Source organism: Prionailurus viverrinus, chromosome A2, assembly GCF_022837055.1.
Source record: "Prionailurus viverrinus isolate Anna chromosome A2, UM_Priviv_1.0, whole genome shotgun sequence".
Taxonomy (NCBI): domain Eukaryota; kingdom Metazoa; phylum Chordata; class Mammalia; order Carnivora; family Felidae; genus Prionailurus; species Prionailurus viverrinus.
In genome coordinates this window covers 151,350,522-151,368,812 of record NC_062562.1, presented here as the reverse complement: position 1 = coordinate 151,368,812, position 18,291 = coordinate 151,350,522, and the positions used below count along the sequence as shown (strand labels likewise).

The 18,291-nt window shown below is 43.7% G+C and overlaps 1 protein-coding gene across 2 annotated transcripts in view; it reads left to right on the top strand.

The window, feature by feature from the left end:
- Positions 1-18,291, top strand: part of LOC125160865 (solute carrier family 23 member 1-like) — a 51,454-nt gene that overhangs the window by 9,183 nt on the left and 23,980 nt on the right. For both annotated transcript variants that reach the window (XM_047850305.1, XM_047850306.1), the window contains exon 3: positions 3,680-3,837. In XM_047850305.1, coding sequence (XP_047706261.1) covers positions 3,680-3,837 — 158 coding nt within the window. The remainder of the gene's footprint in view (positions 1-3,679; positions 3,838-18,291) is intronic.

Genomic DNA, 18,291 nt, shown 5'->3' with positions numbered 1-18,291 from the left:
TTTCATTTGGGATAAATTTCTCTGTCTCCCCATTTTTCTGCCCTCTCTGTGTCTCTTTCTCTGTGTCAATAAAGTCAGCTATGACTTGTGCTCTTCAAAGTAGTGACTTTATGACGAGGAGGTCCTGGAGTGCCCTGCAGTGCAGTGTCCCTCTTCACCAGAACCTGGCACTTAGGAAAGTATCCTGTATGTGCTGCTTACACCCTGCTGTTGTATCTGAATCATCTTTCCTTTCAGTACAGTCGTCTGCACGGACTCTCTGCCTGTTGTGGGCAGTAGTTCCTCTATGTGGTGTTAGTGGGACCCAGGCAGGCCGGCTCCGAGGGGGCATACCTGCCAGGGAATTGGGGAACGGGGCAGTGGTGTTAGGAAAATTTGCCTTGGGCCACTAGTCCTTTGCCAGATCCCCCAAAGCACTGAGGTGGTTGTTGGCTGGGGGCTGCATGTCAGGGCGGCAAGGGGTGTGAGGCTGAGTTCCATGCATGTGGGAATGGGGCGGGGGGGGGGGGGGGGGGGGGGGGGAGGGGCGTGGTTTGGGGGGACCTGTGACTGGGTGGGGCAAACACCACTGGGCGGGGCTTTAACAAAATTTGTCCTAGGCCCCGAGCTGAGGCTACAAGTGTCCATGCAGCCCACCTCTGGCAGGTGGCTCTGTGTTCATGCTGGGGGGAGGGGGAGGGGGAGGAAAATGGCACCTGCCAGCTCTCTCCTTTTCAAAGTCCCCCGGCACACTCCAAAATCACTTTGAGCAGATCTGTCTCCTGTTTGCCCCAGAGGTTGTGTAAACTGCCATTTTTACCTTGCCTCTCCATGCAGGCTGCTGGCTCTTTAAGGGCAGTGACCCGACTATCACCTGCCTTTCCAGCTGGCCCAGTGCTGAGTCAGCTGACTTTTAAAGCTCCAGGCTCCAAGTCCCCCTGGTTTTACAAACTCACCGAATTCAGCCCCTCTGGCTTTTAAAGCCAAACGTTATAGGGATTAGTCTTCCCTGTGTGAGCTCCCTGGTGCGAGGGCCCATTTCTCTGCCCTGTATGTGTGCGCAGCTCTCTCCCTCCCGTGGGCAGCCTCCCTCCACCTTTCTGACCTTCCTAAACTTTCAGATGCAGCTTCTCCATATTTAGTCGTGGAGTTTGTTCTGCCAGTCTTTGGATCGATGTCCGGTTTATTGACTTGGATGTGGATGATACCTACTTGTAAGCATGGGAGGGGGTGAGCTCCTCCTACTAAGCCATCTTCCCAAGTTCCAAGTCTCCTGCCCGTCTTTAAATCAGATGGTTTGGTTTTTGCTATTGAGCTCTATGAGTTCCTTTTTTGGATGAGTTAACATTTTTTGGATGTTAACCCCCTTATCAGATAGATGGTTTGCAAACTGCAAGTATTTTCTCCTATTCTTCGGATGCCTTTTTATTTTGCTGATGGTTCCTTTTGCTGCGCAGAAGCTTTTTAGTTTGATGTAGTCCCACTTGTTTATTTTTGCTTCTGTTGTTTGAGCTTTTGGTGTCATGGCTAATAATCTTTGTCCAGACCAATGTTAAGGAGCTTTTCCATTGTGTTTTCTTCTAGGAGTTTTACAGTTTCAGGCCTTATATTTAAGTCCTTAATCCATTTTTGAGTTACTTTTTGTGAGTGGTGCAAGACAGGAGTCCATTTTCATTCTTCTGTATGTGGTTATCCAGATTTCGCAATATCATTTATTGAAGAGACTATCCTTTCCCCTTGAGCCTTTTTGGCTTGCTTGTCAAATATTAGTTGACCATATATGCATGGGGTTATTTCTGGGCTCTCAGTTCTGTTCTACTGGTTTATTTGTCTACTTTTACAACAGTACCATACTGGGGCGCCTGGCTGGCTCAGTCAGTTAAGCATCAGACTTCGGCTCAGGTCATGATCTCACAGTCTGTGAGTTCAAGCCCCATGTCGGGCTCTGTTCTGACAGCTCGGAGCCTGGAGCCTGCTTCAGCTTCTGTGCCTCCCTCTCTCTCTGCCCCTCTCCTGTTCATGCTCTGTCTCTGTCTCAAAAATAAATAAACATTAAGAAAAAAATTATGACAGTACCATACTGATTTTTTGTGTTTTTTTTTTATTTTTTTATTAAAAAAAATTTTTTTTTAACATTTATTTATTTTTGAGACAGGGAGAGACAGAGCATGAACGGGAGAGGGTCAGAGAGAGAGAGGGAGACACAGAATCTGAAACAGGCTCCAGGCTCTGAGCTGTCAGCACAGAGCCCAATGCGGGGCTTGAACTCACAAACCGCGAGATCATGACCTGAGCCAAAGTCAGACGCTTAACCGACTGAGCCACCCAGGTGCCCCTGTGGGTTTTTTTTTTTTTTAATAATGTTCCTCCAGTTTTCAAAAACTGCCATAAAATTTAGCAAAGAGGCTGCTTATTTATGTCGTTGAAAAATGAAAATCTGGTATGTTTTTATTTCATTTTTGTCTCACTTTTTAAACTAAGGAAAATATCAAAATATCAACCAGTTCTCAAGTACCATACTGTTTGATTACTATAGCTTTGTAATAAAAATTTGAAATGAGGGGGTTGCCTGAGTGGCTCAGTCGGTTGAGCATCTGACTCTTGATATCAGCTCAGGTCATGATCTCACAGTTTATAAGTTCGAGCCCCGTGTCTAGCTCCACACTGAGCATAGAGCCTGCTTGGGATTCTCTCTCTTCCTCTCCCCTGCTTTCTCTCTCTCTCTCTCTCAAAATAAAGAAACTAAAAAGAAAAAAAAAAGTTTGAAATGAGGAATTGGGATGGCTCCAGCCTTGTTCTTCTTTTTAAGGATTACTTTGGCCGTTTGAAGTCTTTTGTTGTTCCACACAAATTATGACATTGTTTTTTCTATTTCTGTGAGGAATGTCATTAAAATTTTGATACAAATTTCATTGAATCGATACGTGGCTTTGGATAGTATGGAAATTTTAATAGCATTAATTCTTCCTCCCTCCTGCTAATTTTCTGCTTAGTTTATTCTTCTTGTTCTAGTTCCTTGAGGTGTAAAGTCATTAGAGATTTTTCTTCTAGGTGTTTATCACTATAAGCTCTTCAAACTGCTTTTGCCACATTGCATAAGTTTTGATATGTTACGTTTCCATTTTTGTTTGTCTCAAGACATTTTTTGATTTCTTCTTATTCCCGTTGGTTGTTCAGAAGGGTATTGCTTAATTTTCACAAATATGTGAATTTTCCAGTTTTCCTCCTGTTTCATGCCATTCAGACCCATGGTATGATTACATTCATGAAATTTGCTAAGACTTTTTGTGACTTAATATATGATCTATCTGGAGAATGTGTTCAGGGATTCCTGCTCATTAGTCTTGCCCTCACCTTGTACCTTGTTTTAATTATGAGCCTCTTGCCTTCTTCTTATTCTTAAGGCCCCTTCCTTGGCTCCTGTTATGTCCTGCTATTTTGTGTCCCTGCCTTGGTTTCTCATGGAGGATATCGGTTCCCAGTGCCAGGGTTCTGCCCTTGAACCCCAGACCCTCTGGTTAGGTCCCTGTTAGTTGCTGTCTGGTCTTCCTACTTCCTACTGCTTCTCTGGATCTCTGCCTGTCACTCATGGTCCAGCTTGAGTAGCGCTCTTTCCTCTGGCGGAAGAATGGGAATGACGGTGGGATCAGGTAACCCGTGGCATCTGCTTAACCGTCCACTCTCTCTGCTCCGCCCACAGCACTTCCTCACGGCCCTGGGGGGGCTCGTATCAGTGCCACTCATCCTGGCCAAGGACCTGTGTCTGCAGCATGACCCCCTGACTCAGAGCTACCTCATCAGCACAATTTTCTTCGTCTCTGGCTTCTGCACTCTCCTGCAAGTGTTTTTTGGAGTCAGGTAGGTAAAACTCTTTTCCCGGGATTCTGACTTTTACCTGCTGGGGTATCAGCAAGATTTGCTTGGCTTACAGCTGCAGAGGTGTTTAGGTGGACATGATGGAGGGAACATGGGACTGGGAATCAGAGCCTGGGTTCAGGTCCTGGCTCCAACACTTACTTTCCATATTAGCTAGGATTCTTGATGAAAGTCCCATAAGTCCAGATTGGCTTAGGCAAAAAATTGTTCTTTATCGGTGTATAAGGTCAAGGGAAGAGAAAGGCAAGGTTACACCATACATCAGGAGCACATTGAACCAGGGGCTCAAGTGCCACTGGGACTTTTTCTTCTCCTCTTGTCTCTACAAAGGCCTGCCCCTGGTATTTGCGAGATGCAGGGCAAGGATACAAATGGAGCCCCACACGCTGCATGTCTGAAACCAAACTTACAAACTCTTAAATAAGATATGTTCTGGTCATTCTACCTGGAAGGCCAGGTTTGAATTTAAATTTTTTTCACTGCTCTAAGTTCTGCTTTGGGACTTAGCCACATGGGGAGGGCCACCCCCCAGCCTGTGGCCTTCCCCCTTGTCTTCTTATGTCAAGTTTTGCTCCAGATCGTAAATGTCCTTATACTCATGAATGTGGGCTGCATACCCACCCCCAACACACATATGCTCATGCACATACACACATACACCAGATTCTCCAAATAGCTGATGCTTGGCCACCCTCCATAGGCCTAGGGGTATGTACACCTGCATCATGGTCTGCCTTCAGCAGGGCAGACCTGGGGAAGAGGCCCAAGCAGGTTCTGGAAGAGGCTCAGGGCCATTTGGGCAGAGGAATTCTTGAGTCTCAAAGGGGAGAGGCACACAGACATGAGGTGGACAGAATCCCTTGGCCCCGCAGATGCCTCGCGGAGGAGGGAGAGTGGAGCCCCCTGGGACAGCAGGCTAAGTACAGGGGGCTCTCCTTTCCTCGTCTGGATGCAGGGCTGTCTCTTCCTCACACTGTCAGTGCCTGTGCTTCATTGTCACGGTCACGCTTCCCGCACAGGACCGGAGACAGGCTGCTGGCAGTCCTCACGCTTGTCTCCCAGAGCAGCTGAGGACTGCTCTGGCTGGCCTCGAGTTTTAAAATTCCAGGGGAGAGCTCTGATGGGTGCGACTTAAGCCAGATGCCCAGCTCTCACCCATCAGGGCAACACATATGGCAGTTCTCGTTCGGGAAAACTTCCTAAAGAGTCAGGGAAGGAGAGTTCTGTTCTGAACAGACGAGACAGCAGAGATTCTCTGAACTGTGTATGTGGTTTGGTACCCGGAAAACAAGGCAGATGATAGTATGGCCTTTTCTCCCTGACAGTAAGATTGAGATGAGCAAAATCGTTATAATCAGTGGAATCACCTTTATAAATAAATAAATAAATACATACATAAATAAATACATAAAAACACCATCAAGTCCTTTATGTTCATATGTAGGTTGCAAAAATTAGCCTGAGTAAAATGGGGTTCTGTGGCTCTGGAGCTGGCCTGGACAAAATTGCGAGGCCTGGAAAATGTGTCTTCGGAACTTTTCCCTCCTCATTTCGACACATCCTCTCTTCATATTCTCCACCACCACCCCCGCCCCAGCTTGTCTCCCAGAAAGAACTCTTGCACCGTGGCTCCCTTCTAGGTGATCAGGAGGGATCAGGACATCCCTCTCTGCGGGTCCTCCAGACCTCTCCTGCTCACCCCAGATCTGTTAGTCGTGGGCCTTCTTCCTTTATCATTTATTTAACATCGAGTCCAAGGACATATCCAAGTTTTGTTCAGCCTGAAGGATGTCCAGTTTTCGGTGTCCCCTTTAAGAAGGACACAAAAGGGGCGCCTGGGTGGCGCAGTCGGTTAATTGTCCGACTTCAGCCAGGTCACCATCTCGCGGTCCGTGAATTCGAGCCCCGCGTCGGGCTCTGGGCTGATGGCTCAGAGCCTGGAGCCTGTTTCCGATTCTGTGTCTCCCTCTCTCTCTGCCCCTCCCCCGTTCATGCTCTGTCTCTCTCTGTCCCAAAAATAAATAAACACTGAAAAAAAAAATTTTTTTTAAAAAAATAAAAAAAAAAGGACACAAAAGTATGAGTACAAAATCCTGCATGAGAGACAATATTATTACATTGAAAAAAAATCACGATAAATTACAACATTTAAAAAGCAGATTAACACCACAAATGTCACAAATTCCAAATTTTTCCAATCTTTTTCTTATTTTATTTTAAAGTTATTTATTTATTTATTTTGCGAGGGAAAGAGAGCACGAACAGGGAAGGGGCGGAGAAAGAGGGAGAAAGAGAGAAACCCAAGCAGGCTCCGCCCTGTCAGTGCAGAGCCTGACGTGGGGCTCGAACTCACAAACCGCCAGAACAAGACCTGAGCTGAATAACAGGAGTCAGATACTTAACCGGCTGAGCCACCCAGGAGCCCCTACTCCTTTCTTGTTGAATTGAAAGTGGTGTACTCTTTGATCAACATTTTCTGAAGAGAAGGAAAGATAATTCAGTCATTCCGCTTCCGTGGGTCGGTCCAAATTTGTTTGTTACTACTGCTAGTTAAGATGCGTGGTCATCCTTTCACACAAAACTGTAACACCACTATAGATTTGTGCCCTACAAACACAGACATTCTCTTGTCCGTGATTTCCATCAGAAATGTCTAAAATGCATGCTGCATTTAAAAGTGTAAGTGGTACATTATCAACTATATTCTTGATAGGAGAAAACTTCCATCTTGCCTGCATATCAGTGAGACTCACGTCTTCTCTGGCGATTTTGCGTATCTGATGGTTTTCAGGTTTTCCACAGACTTGCTTCTGACACCCTACATTTCAACCTTTGTTTCTCCTCCAATGCCCACGTACGTCAGGTGCCATAGGACACATTCATAATATAACGTGACCTCGGGTTTGTGCAACTTCACGAAGTAGAGTGAGCTGGCACAAGGGGAGGTAGGAGTATTGCGAGACCCAATCATGACCCTGAGGTGGCTAGCAGGAAATTAAATATACATGGGTGGGGATGCCTGGGCGGCTCAGCCGGTTGAGCGTCCGACTTCGGCTCAGGTGGAGATCTCGCGGTCCGTGAGTTCGAGCCCCGCGTTGGGCTCTGTGCTGACAGCTCGGAGCCTGGAGCCTGCTTCGGATTCTGTGTCTCCCTCGCTCTCTGCCCCTTCCCTACTCATGCTCTGTCTCTCTCTGTCTCTCAAAAATGAGGAAACATTAAAAAAAAAAATAAAAATAAACAAACAAACAAACATGGGTGGTTTAGTGGTCTCAACCCACATAAATCTATCCTGCCACATTCAAACTAAATTGATCCTGACTCAGCTTCCCCTGGCCAAATCCTAAGAGTGCTTATGGCCTTTCAAATGCCATCTGATGCAAGATTTAGAGTCCGTGAGGAGGCAGCGCAAAGAGGCAGTAGCCGGCCAAATGTGGCTGAAACCATTTATTTTACAAAGTTGACAAAGGCCTATGGCTAGTGCACACATTGCAGGACCCCCGGGACTTGAGAAGGAGCCTGGCAAGTTAGGGTCCCTTTATCCTAAATCTCTTTTGACCTAATCTGTGCCAGGCCTGTGTCCCGCCCTGGCGTCGTGAAGGGAAATGGAAAACATTTCCTACAATGTGCTTCTGCTGACCTATATTGATAGAAGGTGACATGACAGGAAAAATTAATATCCATCTATTCAGTGTCAATTATCTGAATCAAACCACACAGGTATAGACGGATATGGGGCTGGCCGGTTGTTTCCAGGATAGACTGACTGCAGACAACATTCAGAGGAGTATATTCACTGCTGGCATGGCCTTTTTGCCTGAATCAAATCAAAGGCACTTTCCAAAGTGCTTCCTTTGCAAGTCATTTCCAGGCAAGACGCCAAGGCTTAAGTTCTTGCAACCTCTATTGAGGAGTGGAGACCAGTGCCCACGGCTTTGGAGGGTTATTTCCCTGCTCTCTCTTCTTCTGTCACCATCTCGGTGAGCTAAGACTTCTTCCAAATCCCCGACCAAGGACTCAGAGAAGTGCAGGGTTTGCTCTGGTCTATCTAGCAGACCCCCCTATTTTCTAGGATCGGCTCTGGGAATATGGGATGGTGCGGTGGGATTACGGACAGCTTGCGGTGACCTGCCTGGGTCCCAGAACACCCCGCCCCGTGGAGAGTTACAAACACAAAGCGCTTCTGGATGGGGGAGTCCCGCCCATAAACCTGAGATGGCATTAATTATAATTATGGAAGAGTACTGAGTTTGGAAACTGGAGGATGGAACTCCAGTCTTGGCTTCTGTACCATGGGAACTTAGACAAATCATCTGCCCTCTTTAAGGCTCAGTTTCTCGTCAACAAAATGAAGGAATTCAACTATATGATGTCTGAAAGTCCCTTCTGTCTCTGTTGTGGACAGCTATGATGTTGACAGAGAAGATGATGAAGCCCCGGGTTTCAATGGGATAATCAGTAGTAAAAGTGCCTCTGGGCCTAGCCTTCTGGTAGGCTCCGTAAGAAACACAAACTAATCAGCAGTTAGGGCCCAAAGAACTTGAACTTACACCTTAATTAAACATGCAGAGAAAGAGGTAAATAAAATTAGGAAACGAAATAATGTTAATGCCATTAGGGTGGGGTCAGGAATAAACATGAGTTTGGTTCTAGGAAATAAGCTTCTGTCTCAGATGCTGATGAGCAACTCCCTAAGACATTATAGATTGTGAAACCTAACTGATAGTTGATGACTCAAAGGCCAAGTAGATCTGGCTTCTGGTTATTTGCTGGTAACCAAAAATGCTGATGTTGCAACAAGGTCATTGTGATTAAAACCACATTAAATAATCAAAAGGGAATGATAAGAGATGATAACTGCTGCTCTTGATATAGGAGTTCACAAGCACTGTGCCCAGTGTGGGGCAGGCGGCTGTAATCCTTGGCAACATGGACAGCTGTCTCCCTGGTACGGCTTTAAGGGTCTTGGGTGCATCCCCTAAGAGCCTTCCTCACTTAGGTGTTCACTTCTGCAATTCACGGAAGGGAATACTTCTATCATTCATTTCAAAAAAAGGCATTAAGTTTGAAAGGAAATCGCTAGAAGAAATCAGATATTGACTACACGTGATTCTAGGCTTTAATGCCATCTCTGGAATTATTCATAGTTTGTACTGGTAATTTCTTTTTCTGGAGTGGTTCCAGGTAACATGTCTCTCCATTTTCCTGGGAATAGCTCAAGTGTGGAACACGTACTTCGTACTTCTGGCAAAGTCCATCCACTTGTCTTACACTTACTCGCATACACTTTTTCCTGAGTCAGCCCTGGCCTTGATCCTTTGCATCCAGTGACTTCCTGTGGCTGAGCCCAGCCCTGCCCTAGCTCTGCACCTGTCATTGGTTATGCAGAAAGGCCATGGCCATCATCAGAGGTATGCAGCCACTTTGCTCCTGCCCTCTTGACAGCCAAGTCACCAGATGTGCCATTGGGGCTCTGACGGGAGCAGGAACAGTGGTGGCTGTTGGGATAGAAGAGTGATCTAACAATTCATCACATCGGAGGAGTCCTAAGGAGGGGGCTGGTGTGCTTCCTCTGGGTTGAAGTTGAGTAGTTACCCATAGGGAAGGCACCAGTGGTACTTCCTACAATGTACCTGCTTGGTGGAGGGAACTCAGGAAAAACAGGAACAGAGTGTTCTTTGTCTACTAGTGAAGTAGTTGAGACTCAGAGTGCTCAGGGTTTCTTACAACACAGTGACCCTCTTAAATTCAAGGCGAATTCATCAGTTCCATCTTACATTCCTGAGACTCTGCTCCCCATTCTGGTCTGTTTCAAAGAAAAGTCCATGTGACATCATCCTTTGCCCACTCAGGGACTGACTCAAGAAGGAACATCACCATGATGACATGGTGAGGCTGGATTCCAGCAGATCACCCTCCAGATGCATCTGTCCCCAGCTGTTGACCACCTCCCCATTTACCCGTGTTCTTCCCCTCCTTACCCACAGGCTTCTCAAATTCCACATGTCCCAACCCCAGAACTCCTCAGGGGGATCATCCCTTCCAGGTTCCCAGGTGCTTAAGGCCCTACCCAGTGGAGACTTAATGCTCCTTCTCCTTTCTTCCCTGGACAATATTTGCATTATTTTCTCTTAGAGTCCTCTTGTTTCTGTGAAGAGGAACAGTTTTTTAATTTTTCCAAAGCCGTGAGAATTAAATTAGATAATGCATACAAAGAGGTTAGCTTAGTGCCAGGTACAAAAAATTTATTTTTCACACCAGGAAAAGGATTGTACTATACACAAAATTTTGCACCCTCCCTCCCTTTTTAAATAATTAAAAACATTTGATTGTAAGAAACAGTCCTCCTCCCCCTTTTTAAACATATACAATGCACCATAATATTTTTCCATTTCCAACAAACACATTTCTGCAATAGTTCTTTTTAAAAAATGATCACTTAGTATTTCATATTCTAGAAAATATAATTATATTCTAATTTATTTAACTATTTACTATTAAAGGAGACTTAAGTTGTTTCAGGTTTTTCACTATTGCAATAGCAACCAACGTGATTTGTTAAGTATGAGAAGTAGAAATTATATGTATACTGACAATCATTTATCTAGTTAAAGACAGAAGAAAGGCTGATAGAAATGTTTAAGATTATATTTTTCACATATATATAAAAGGTATATATTATATGTATGCTGATAAAGCTTATCTGGTTAAAGATTAAAAAAAAGACAGGAGCAAAATGTTAATAACCATTTCTGGGTTATAGAATTAGGGTAATTTAAATTTATTCTTTATATTTGTCTTGATTTGCCATTTATTTTTCTTCAGTGTTCATGTATTACTTTATAACTGGGAAAAGTAAAAACCATTTAAAAGGTATTTTTAGAAAAGTACCAGGGTATGTTTCATGAGCCACACCCTTTGAGTCTGTGCCTGAGAACAAAAGTCCAGTAGGCTGCCTATTACTGTATTGGAGGAGGGACTGGGGCTGGGAGTTATGCCCCAACCTTGAGACAAATTCTGAGATCCTGCAGCCTTTTCCACTTCACCTGCTTTCATCTTCGTTTCCCCAAGTCATTTCTCCATGATCAGCATTGAAGCCCTAAAAATAAAAAAGGACACATGTGTTTGTCTTTGGGGCAGAACAGAAGGGAGGGCTGGAGCAATGGCTCCCAATCCAGCATGGATTTTGGGTGGTGGGGGAGGGAGGAGGTGTAGGGGGTGGTCAAAGAGTAGTAAGCAGTGATGGGTTTAAAGAAGATAGACAAATAGGCTTCCCCTTCCGATTTCACATCTTCCTCCTATTTTTTTCCCCCTAGGCAAAGTCAAACATTTCATCCCTTTAAGCTGATTATTTAGCTCCATATCTCTAATTAACACACTTCCATTTTAGTTATTACTAACTGATGTGCCAATATGAATGATTATGATCTCCTTTTCTTTCACAGCCCACTCCCTCTCACTGCATACAAGCATATTTCCCATCCTCTTATTCTCCCATGCTCTCAACATAGATCAATATTCCATATTTACATTATAATTAATGACTAGAATGCTAGTTGGAGCTGAATCACAATGTGCTTTTCCTGCCCAGATTTTTGTTTTCCCTGGAGTTAACACCTTTCTTGTTTCTATACTTCATTTTATATGACTTATTTCTAATTCAGTTATATACTCTTTGTTTATTGTCTAAATTTCTTCCTAATAATTTCATTCACATCAGCTTAATCTTCTTGATGAACTATCTCCTAGAGCTCTCTGCTTGCTGCAATTTGGAGTGGCTGCTCTATATGCCTGGTATCCATTATATATGTCATCCTGAGATGACCCTTCATCCCTATCCTGAGAATCCCCTTCATGTCAGTTCTCAGTCTAGGTCTCTTATTCCCACAGTAGTATCCTTTTTGGAGAAACACAAGAGTCCAGTAGCTTCCTGAGAGAGAAAGAATACATCGGAGATAAATTTTGTAAGACTTCATATATGCGAAAGTATCTTGATCCTACTCTCATGCTTCATTGATAGCTTAGCTGGGTATAGAAATGTAGGTTGGGAATACTTTTCTTTCAGAATTTGAAAGTACTGTTCCATTGTCTTATAACTTCCAATGCGATTTTAAGAAGGACAAACCTTTATGTAATCTTTACCCCTTACCCCACCCCAGAAGATGGAAAGAACTGCTTTACAACCCTGTGTTATAAATTTTTAGTTATGTGTCATGGCCTGAGTTTATTTTTATCCATTATACTGTGTACTCCATAGGTCCTTTTAATATGCAAATACTCGTCCTTCAGTTTCTTTGAATTTTTTTCTCAAACTCCTTTGATTCACATGCTGGATTTCCTGGACTGGTTCTCTAATTTTCTTACCTTTTCCATCCTTATTTACATCTCTTTGTATTTTTGCTCTTTTGGGGGGAGGAAATTACATCAATTTTATCTTCCAACTCTTCTGCTTAATTTATTTATATTATAATGTTTTAAAAGATTTTTTCTGTTCTCTGAATATTCTTGTTTTTGCATCCTATTCTTGTTCTATGAATGCAAGATCTCTTACTTGCTAAAGATACAAATGAAAGTGTGTTTTAAAAGTATCCCCTTGCAGGACAGGTTACTTTCTTTTATTTTTTTAATTAAAAAAATGTTTTTAACGTTTAATTTTGAGAGAGAGAGAGAGAGGGAGAGAGAGAGAGGGAGAGAGAGACAGTATGAATGGGGGAGGGGCAGATGGACGAGACACAGAATCCAAAGCAGGCTCCAGGCTCTTAACTGTCAGCACAGAGCCCGATGTGGGGCTTGAACTCACAAATTGTGAGATTATGACCTGAGGTGAAGTTGGACCCTTAACCAACTGAGCCACCCAGGCGCCCCAAGACAAGTAACTTTCATCTGTTTCTTTATTTGGGTCTCTGTCATTGATAGTCCTGTGGTTGTCTGGCGAACTTTGTATATCTGCTCATATTTTAAGGTAGGGCATCAGAAGCTTGACTAGATGTTCTGAACCTGAGAGTGTGTCTCGTTCACTTTGGGCTTCATCATAGCATGACATGCAGGAATGACACATGTCCCAACTGCAAGGGTCACAATTCACATTGTAGTCTTAATATGGTGTCATGAATTTCAGCATCTTTGTGTTTTTCCTAGCATATCTGGGGAAGCCTGAATTTCAGCATCTTTATGCTTTCCTCTCAGGTTGTCCTATCCTCCAGAAAAGGACCTTCCAGTCTCTTGCCCAGAGGGTAAAGACCTGGCTGGAAGTGTACTAGAAGCTCAGTGGGAAAGTGAGCTGGAAGTTTTCGTGTTCAGTGTACATATATTAAATGAATCATCTCAGTGTTCAGTACGGTATCTCCACTTCAACTGTGCCCGTGTCCCTGCAGTCTGCAGTTTGCCTTTTTCACGGAATAAACTTAAAGTCTTCTGCCAAGATGGGGGAAGGATAGTTACCTGACTGGTGTTCTGAGAAAGATTTTTAACCTGTTTTAGCTCCACGTTTAACCCTACTTCAAGAACGAACTCCTGACACGTGGTGAGTTTTTCAGTATATTGTCATTTCCCGATTGCCTCCATAGGATACTGATTCCCCAGGAGGTTAAATCAGTTACCACTGTTCATCTGCTCTTCAGCTTGCAGTTTGTTGCAACTGTCTCCTGCTCAGATCTTTTTATCCTTGTAATTTATTCTTCTAAAATATATTTTAATCATTTTATTGAAGTTTCAAGAGAGGGCAAGTGTATAATCTGGCATTCTTAATCAGAAGTCATTTTTATTATTTTGTAAAAAAGTCAACACATATTAAGAATATTGGGGCACCTGGGTGGCTCAGTCGGTTATGCTTCCAACTTCAGCTCAGGTCAAGATCTCATGGCTTGTGAGTTCAAGCCCCACATTGGGCTCTGTGCTGACAGCTCAGAGCCTGGAGCCTGCTTCAGATTCTGTGTCTCCCTCTCTCTCTGCCCCTCCCCTGCTCATGTTCTCTTTCTCTCTCTCTCTCTCTCTCTCTCTCTCTCTCTCTCTCTCAAAAATAGATAAACATTAAAAAATTTTTTTAATTAATTTAAAAAAGACTATTAAATTTTTGTGTTTATTAACTGCCATAAACATTTTTAGTGTGCTTTAATTTTGATTAAGATATTTTTGCCATAATAAAGCTTTTATGTTTCTATGGTAAAATGTATTACTTTTTTCCTTTGCTATTTCTTGATCTACTTTTAACTTAGAAATCCTTTCTATATCCAATAGATAAGTAATCACCTTTTAAAAAAGTATCTTGTCTGTGTGTTGTTTAGATTTTTTTAATTTAACTCTTGAATTTATTTAGGATTCATTTAGGTGCATTGTATGAAGTAAGTCCTCAAATTGATTTTCTTCTGTGTAAAAGCCAATTTTCTCAGTATCATTTGTTGAATAAACCATCTGTTCCTCATTGGGAATCAAGACTTTATTCACCACATATTAAGTTCTTATATATCCTAGGATCAATCTGTTCAGGCTACTGTTTTCTGCCATTGATTTCTTTAAGTCTTCAACCATTACTGCCCTATTTTAAAATTAATAACTTTGTAGTGACTTTATCTAGTTAGGCAAGCTTTTCCTCATTATTCTTTACTTTAAAAGTCTTTCTAGGGGCGCCTGGGTGGCGCAGTCGGTTAAGCGTCCGACTTCAGCCAGGTCACGATCTCGCGGTCCGTGAGTTCGAGCCCCGCGTCGGGCTCTGGGCTGATGGCTCAGAGCCTGGAGCCTGTTTCTGATACTGTGTCTCCCTCTCTCTCTGCCCCTCCCCCGTTCATGCTCTGTCTCTCTCTGTCCCAAAAATAAATAAACGTTGAAAAAAAAAATTAAAAAAAAAAAAAAGTCTTTCTAATTTATTCTGGGGCAGCTGGGTGGCTCAGTCAGTTAAGCATCCGACTTCTGCTCAGGTCATGATCTTGTGGTTCATGGGTTTGAGCCTCACATCGGGCTCTGTGCTGATAGCTCAGAGCCTGGAGCCTGCTTCAGATTCTTTGTCTCCCTCTCTCTCTGCCACTCCCCTACTCGCACTCTGTCTCTCTCTCTCTCTCTCTCTCTCTCTCTCAAAAAATGAATAAATATTAGGGTGCTCGGGTGACTCAGTCAGTTAGGTGCCCTACTCCGGCTCAGGTCATGATCTCACGGTCCATGAATTTGAGCCCCACATCAGGCTCTGTGCTGCCAGCCGGGAGCCTGGAGCCTGCTTCAGATTCTGTGTCTCCCTGTCTCTCTCTGCCGCTCCCCTGCTCATGCTCTGTCTCTCTCTCTCAAAAATAATAAATAAACATTAAAAAAAGAAGAAATATTTAAAAAAATTAAAAGTCTTTCTAAGTAATTCTAATTTTTAAATTCTTCCAGATCAATTTTTAAATCATTATATGAAATAAAATATTCTCATTGGGATTTTGGTTGCAATTGCATTACATTTATAGATTAACTTAGAATAAGTGGACCTTTGTAATATTGGTTTTCCTCTCAGGGAACATAGTATATGTCTCATTTATTCAAGTCGTCATACGTCTTCTATTAGCATTTTGTTTAAAAATATTATCTCAAGTTATTTTATCATGCAGCTGTATCCTCTTATATTTTTTGAACATACTCAACAATTTTCACTTATTTCTTCAAGGAAATTTTTTCCTTTAAGTTTTCAGAGCAGGAAAACACGCAGGATCCTTTTCAGGCCCAAGTCACGCTGGATTTTCTGCCTATTCATCACTTACCTGGATAAGAGGTCTATGTAGTCATAGTGTCTAATGGACAGGATCAACTATGGCCATTCTGTTGCTCAGCCCAGCAGACAACTATTCAACTAGGTTTGCCTTTTGAGCTTTCATATTGGTCTCTGCATTTTCCAATTTTAGCAAGAATCTTACTAATTCAGTGTAGTCAGAATCCCTGCCCTCCATATCTGATTGGGTTCGTCAGTTCTCTACCATCACTCAGATGATGTCTGATCACCCTGGCCTGCCTTCAGCAGGCTCCCCCCCTGCCCTATCCCTTATGTTTCCTCTTAGTAACTTTCCAGCCTCTAACCCAACCCCGCTCCTGGGCTATAAATTCCCATCTTTCCTTGTTATATTCAGAGTTGAGCCCGATGCTCTCCCCTACTACAAAATCCCGTTGTAGTCCCACCCTGGAATAAAGTCACCTTCACATCATTAACTGGTGTCATGAGTAACTGTTCCTTAAGAGAAGTACCTGAGAGCTCAGAGGGAACGGGGGGAGCCTTAACTTCTCAGTGCTTCCCAAAGGGTAGATGTTTCTGTTTTGTGGGTTAGAGTGGGACTATGAAGACAGGAGAAAAATGTTTTCTCTAATCATTAACATAAACTCTAGTTTGTTCTTACTTCACGTCTTGTTAGCAGTTGTTTTTATGACAAACATGCCGCTGCAATTCAACCTGGCGAGTCGGACTTTCTGATCACGGCTTCCCCACATCCGAGCCAGGCCCTCCCGCTGGCACTGCCCACCAGAGGCAGTCTCCTCCTGTGCAGGCAAAGCAAGGTGGACCGACTGCCCTGGAGGGCTGTTGAGACAACTGGATGAAAATGCCGCGTGCTTTTTAAAATTCCGTGTAAACTTAGATGTGAGGAGTCGCCCCGGGGACACATTCCTGCAAAATACTTATCCTATGAGATTCTTAAGATGCATTCCTGTGACTACAGATTTTGACATTTAACCTCTTCTTAGAAAACATGCAAGGCATTGTTGTAAAGAAAACGGCCGGGCGTCTTCCCTTTTCCAGGCTTGAGCACACAGGTGACACGGGGAAGGGTGGACGGAGTAGGAGGCACAGGAAGAGTCGGACCACCTTTTCTATGGGGTGTCGTGAGGGCGGCAGTGGAGGTTTGCGCCCAGATCCCACTCCGTCTGAGCCCAGACTGGCTCTTTCTGTAAGGGTTCAAGAGGCTGGGAGTGGGCAAGTGGGCTTGGGAAGGGGTGAGAAACAGCTGGAAAGTGAAGTTGGGGGGTCTGAGGATAGCGTGGTAGGTCCTTTATTACTGTAGCGTAATATAGTCATAAGCCCCCTTAAATCCTGTTTGGAGCCAGGTGAAGTGTCAGTTCTAGAGTGAGGACATAGCATGTCGGAACTTATGGGGCATTGCCAGAGCACCTCCTTCAAATCAAATCTAACAGAAATAAAAAGAACCGGGGAGGGTAGCATCTGAAATAGATCCAACAGTACTACGAGAGCAGTAAGCTTCCAGACGATTAGTGGATCCGACAAAAGCAGCTCCATCCCAACTGATACGTGTCGTGCCATCACATGAAGAGAGCTGTGCCTCAGACATTAACAAATACTGTCCACTTTAAGAACTAGAACAGGAGGAATAATGAGGGGGAGTGAAGCAAAAGCTGTGGAGCTCTGAGCAGGTGATATCATACTACCTGCAGGGCTGAGCACTTGGCCGGAGAGAGCAAGGGAGTAATTAATACAAAGACACAGCCTTGGACCAGCCCACACACATGGATTCCAACAATACGAAAGAAAACAAGGGATGCAGAAAACAAGTCTTAGAGAACCAACCTGCAAGAGTTGGGAATGCCAAACAGTTAAAAAAAAAAAAAAAAAAAAAAAAAGCCCACACTAGAACATCTGTTATTTAGAGAAAACAAGAGAGAAAATGTCCTAATGTACACCACCTTCTCAGGAAGTACCCACACATTTCAGAGGGAATAACAAAGTAATGGCAGTTACGGCTCTTCGGTGAGCTCTTATATGCCCCAGGCATGGGGCTACCCATTTATACATATTTAATCTTCGCAGCTACTCCCTGGGGAGAGTATATTATTTTATCAAAGAGGACACTGAGGCTTGCAGCCGTTGGGCAGCATACCTAGGTCACAGAACTGATGAGAAGCGGAGCCGGATTTAAACTTGGCATTCGTGGATGCCTTGCTCTCAATCGGTGTCAAAAAGCAGCGAGAAACCTAGATGATAAGGGAGGAGACCCGAGCACTCGTCCTGGTTACCTCTATGACATTGGGCCCAGATCCCCTATCTACAATAATGACAAGGCCAAGCTGGATATATTTCAAGGGACTCTTCTAGGTCTAAAATGTTGGGTTGGTTTCAAATCAATAGTCTATAGTTTATAAGAGAGACTGATGTCAGAGGCACATGTAGAATAATACTGAATCATACTCATGGGCAGATTTAAAAATATAGGGGTCGCCATCGCGGTAGTAGATAATTATAAAATTTAAAAGAGCACTGAGGGGCACCTGGGTGGCTCAGTCGGTTAAGCGTTCAACTTCGGCTTGGGTCGTGATCTCGTGGTCCGTGAGTTCGAGCCCCGCGTTGGGCTCTGTGCTGACAGCTCAGAGCCTGGAGCCTGTTTCAGATTCTGTGTCTCCCTCTCTCTCTGACCCTCCCGCATTCATGCTCTGTCTCTCTCTGTCTCAAAAATAAATAAACGTTAAAAAAATATT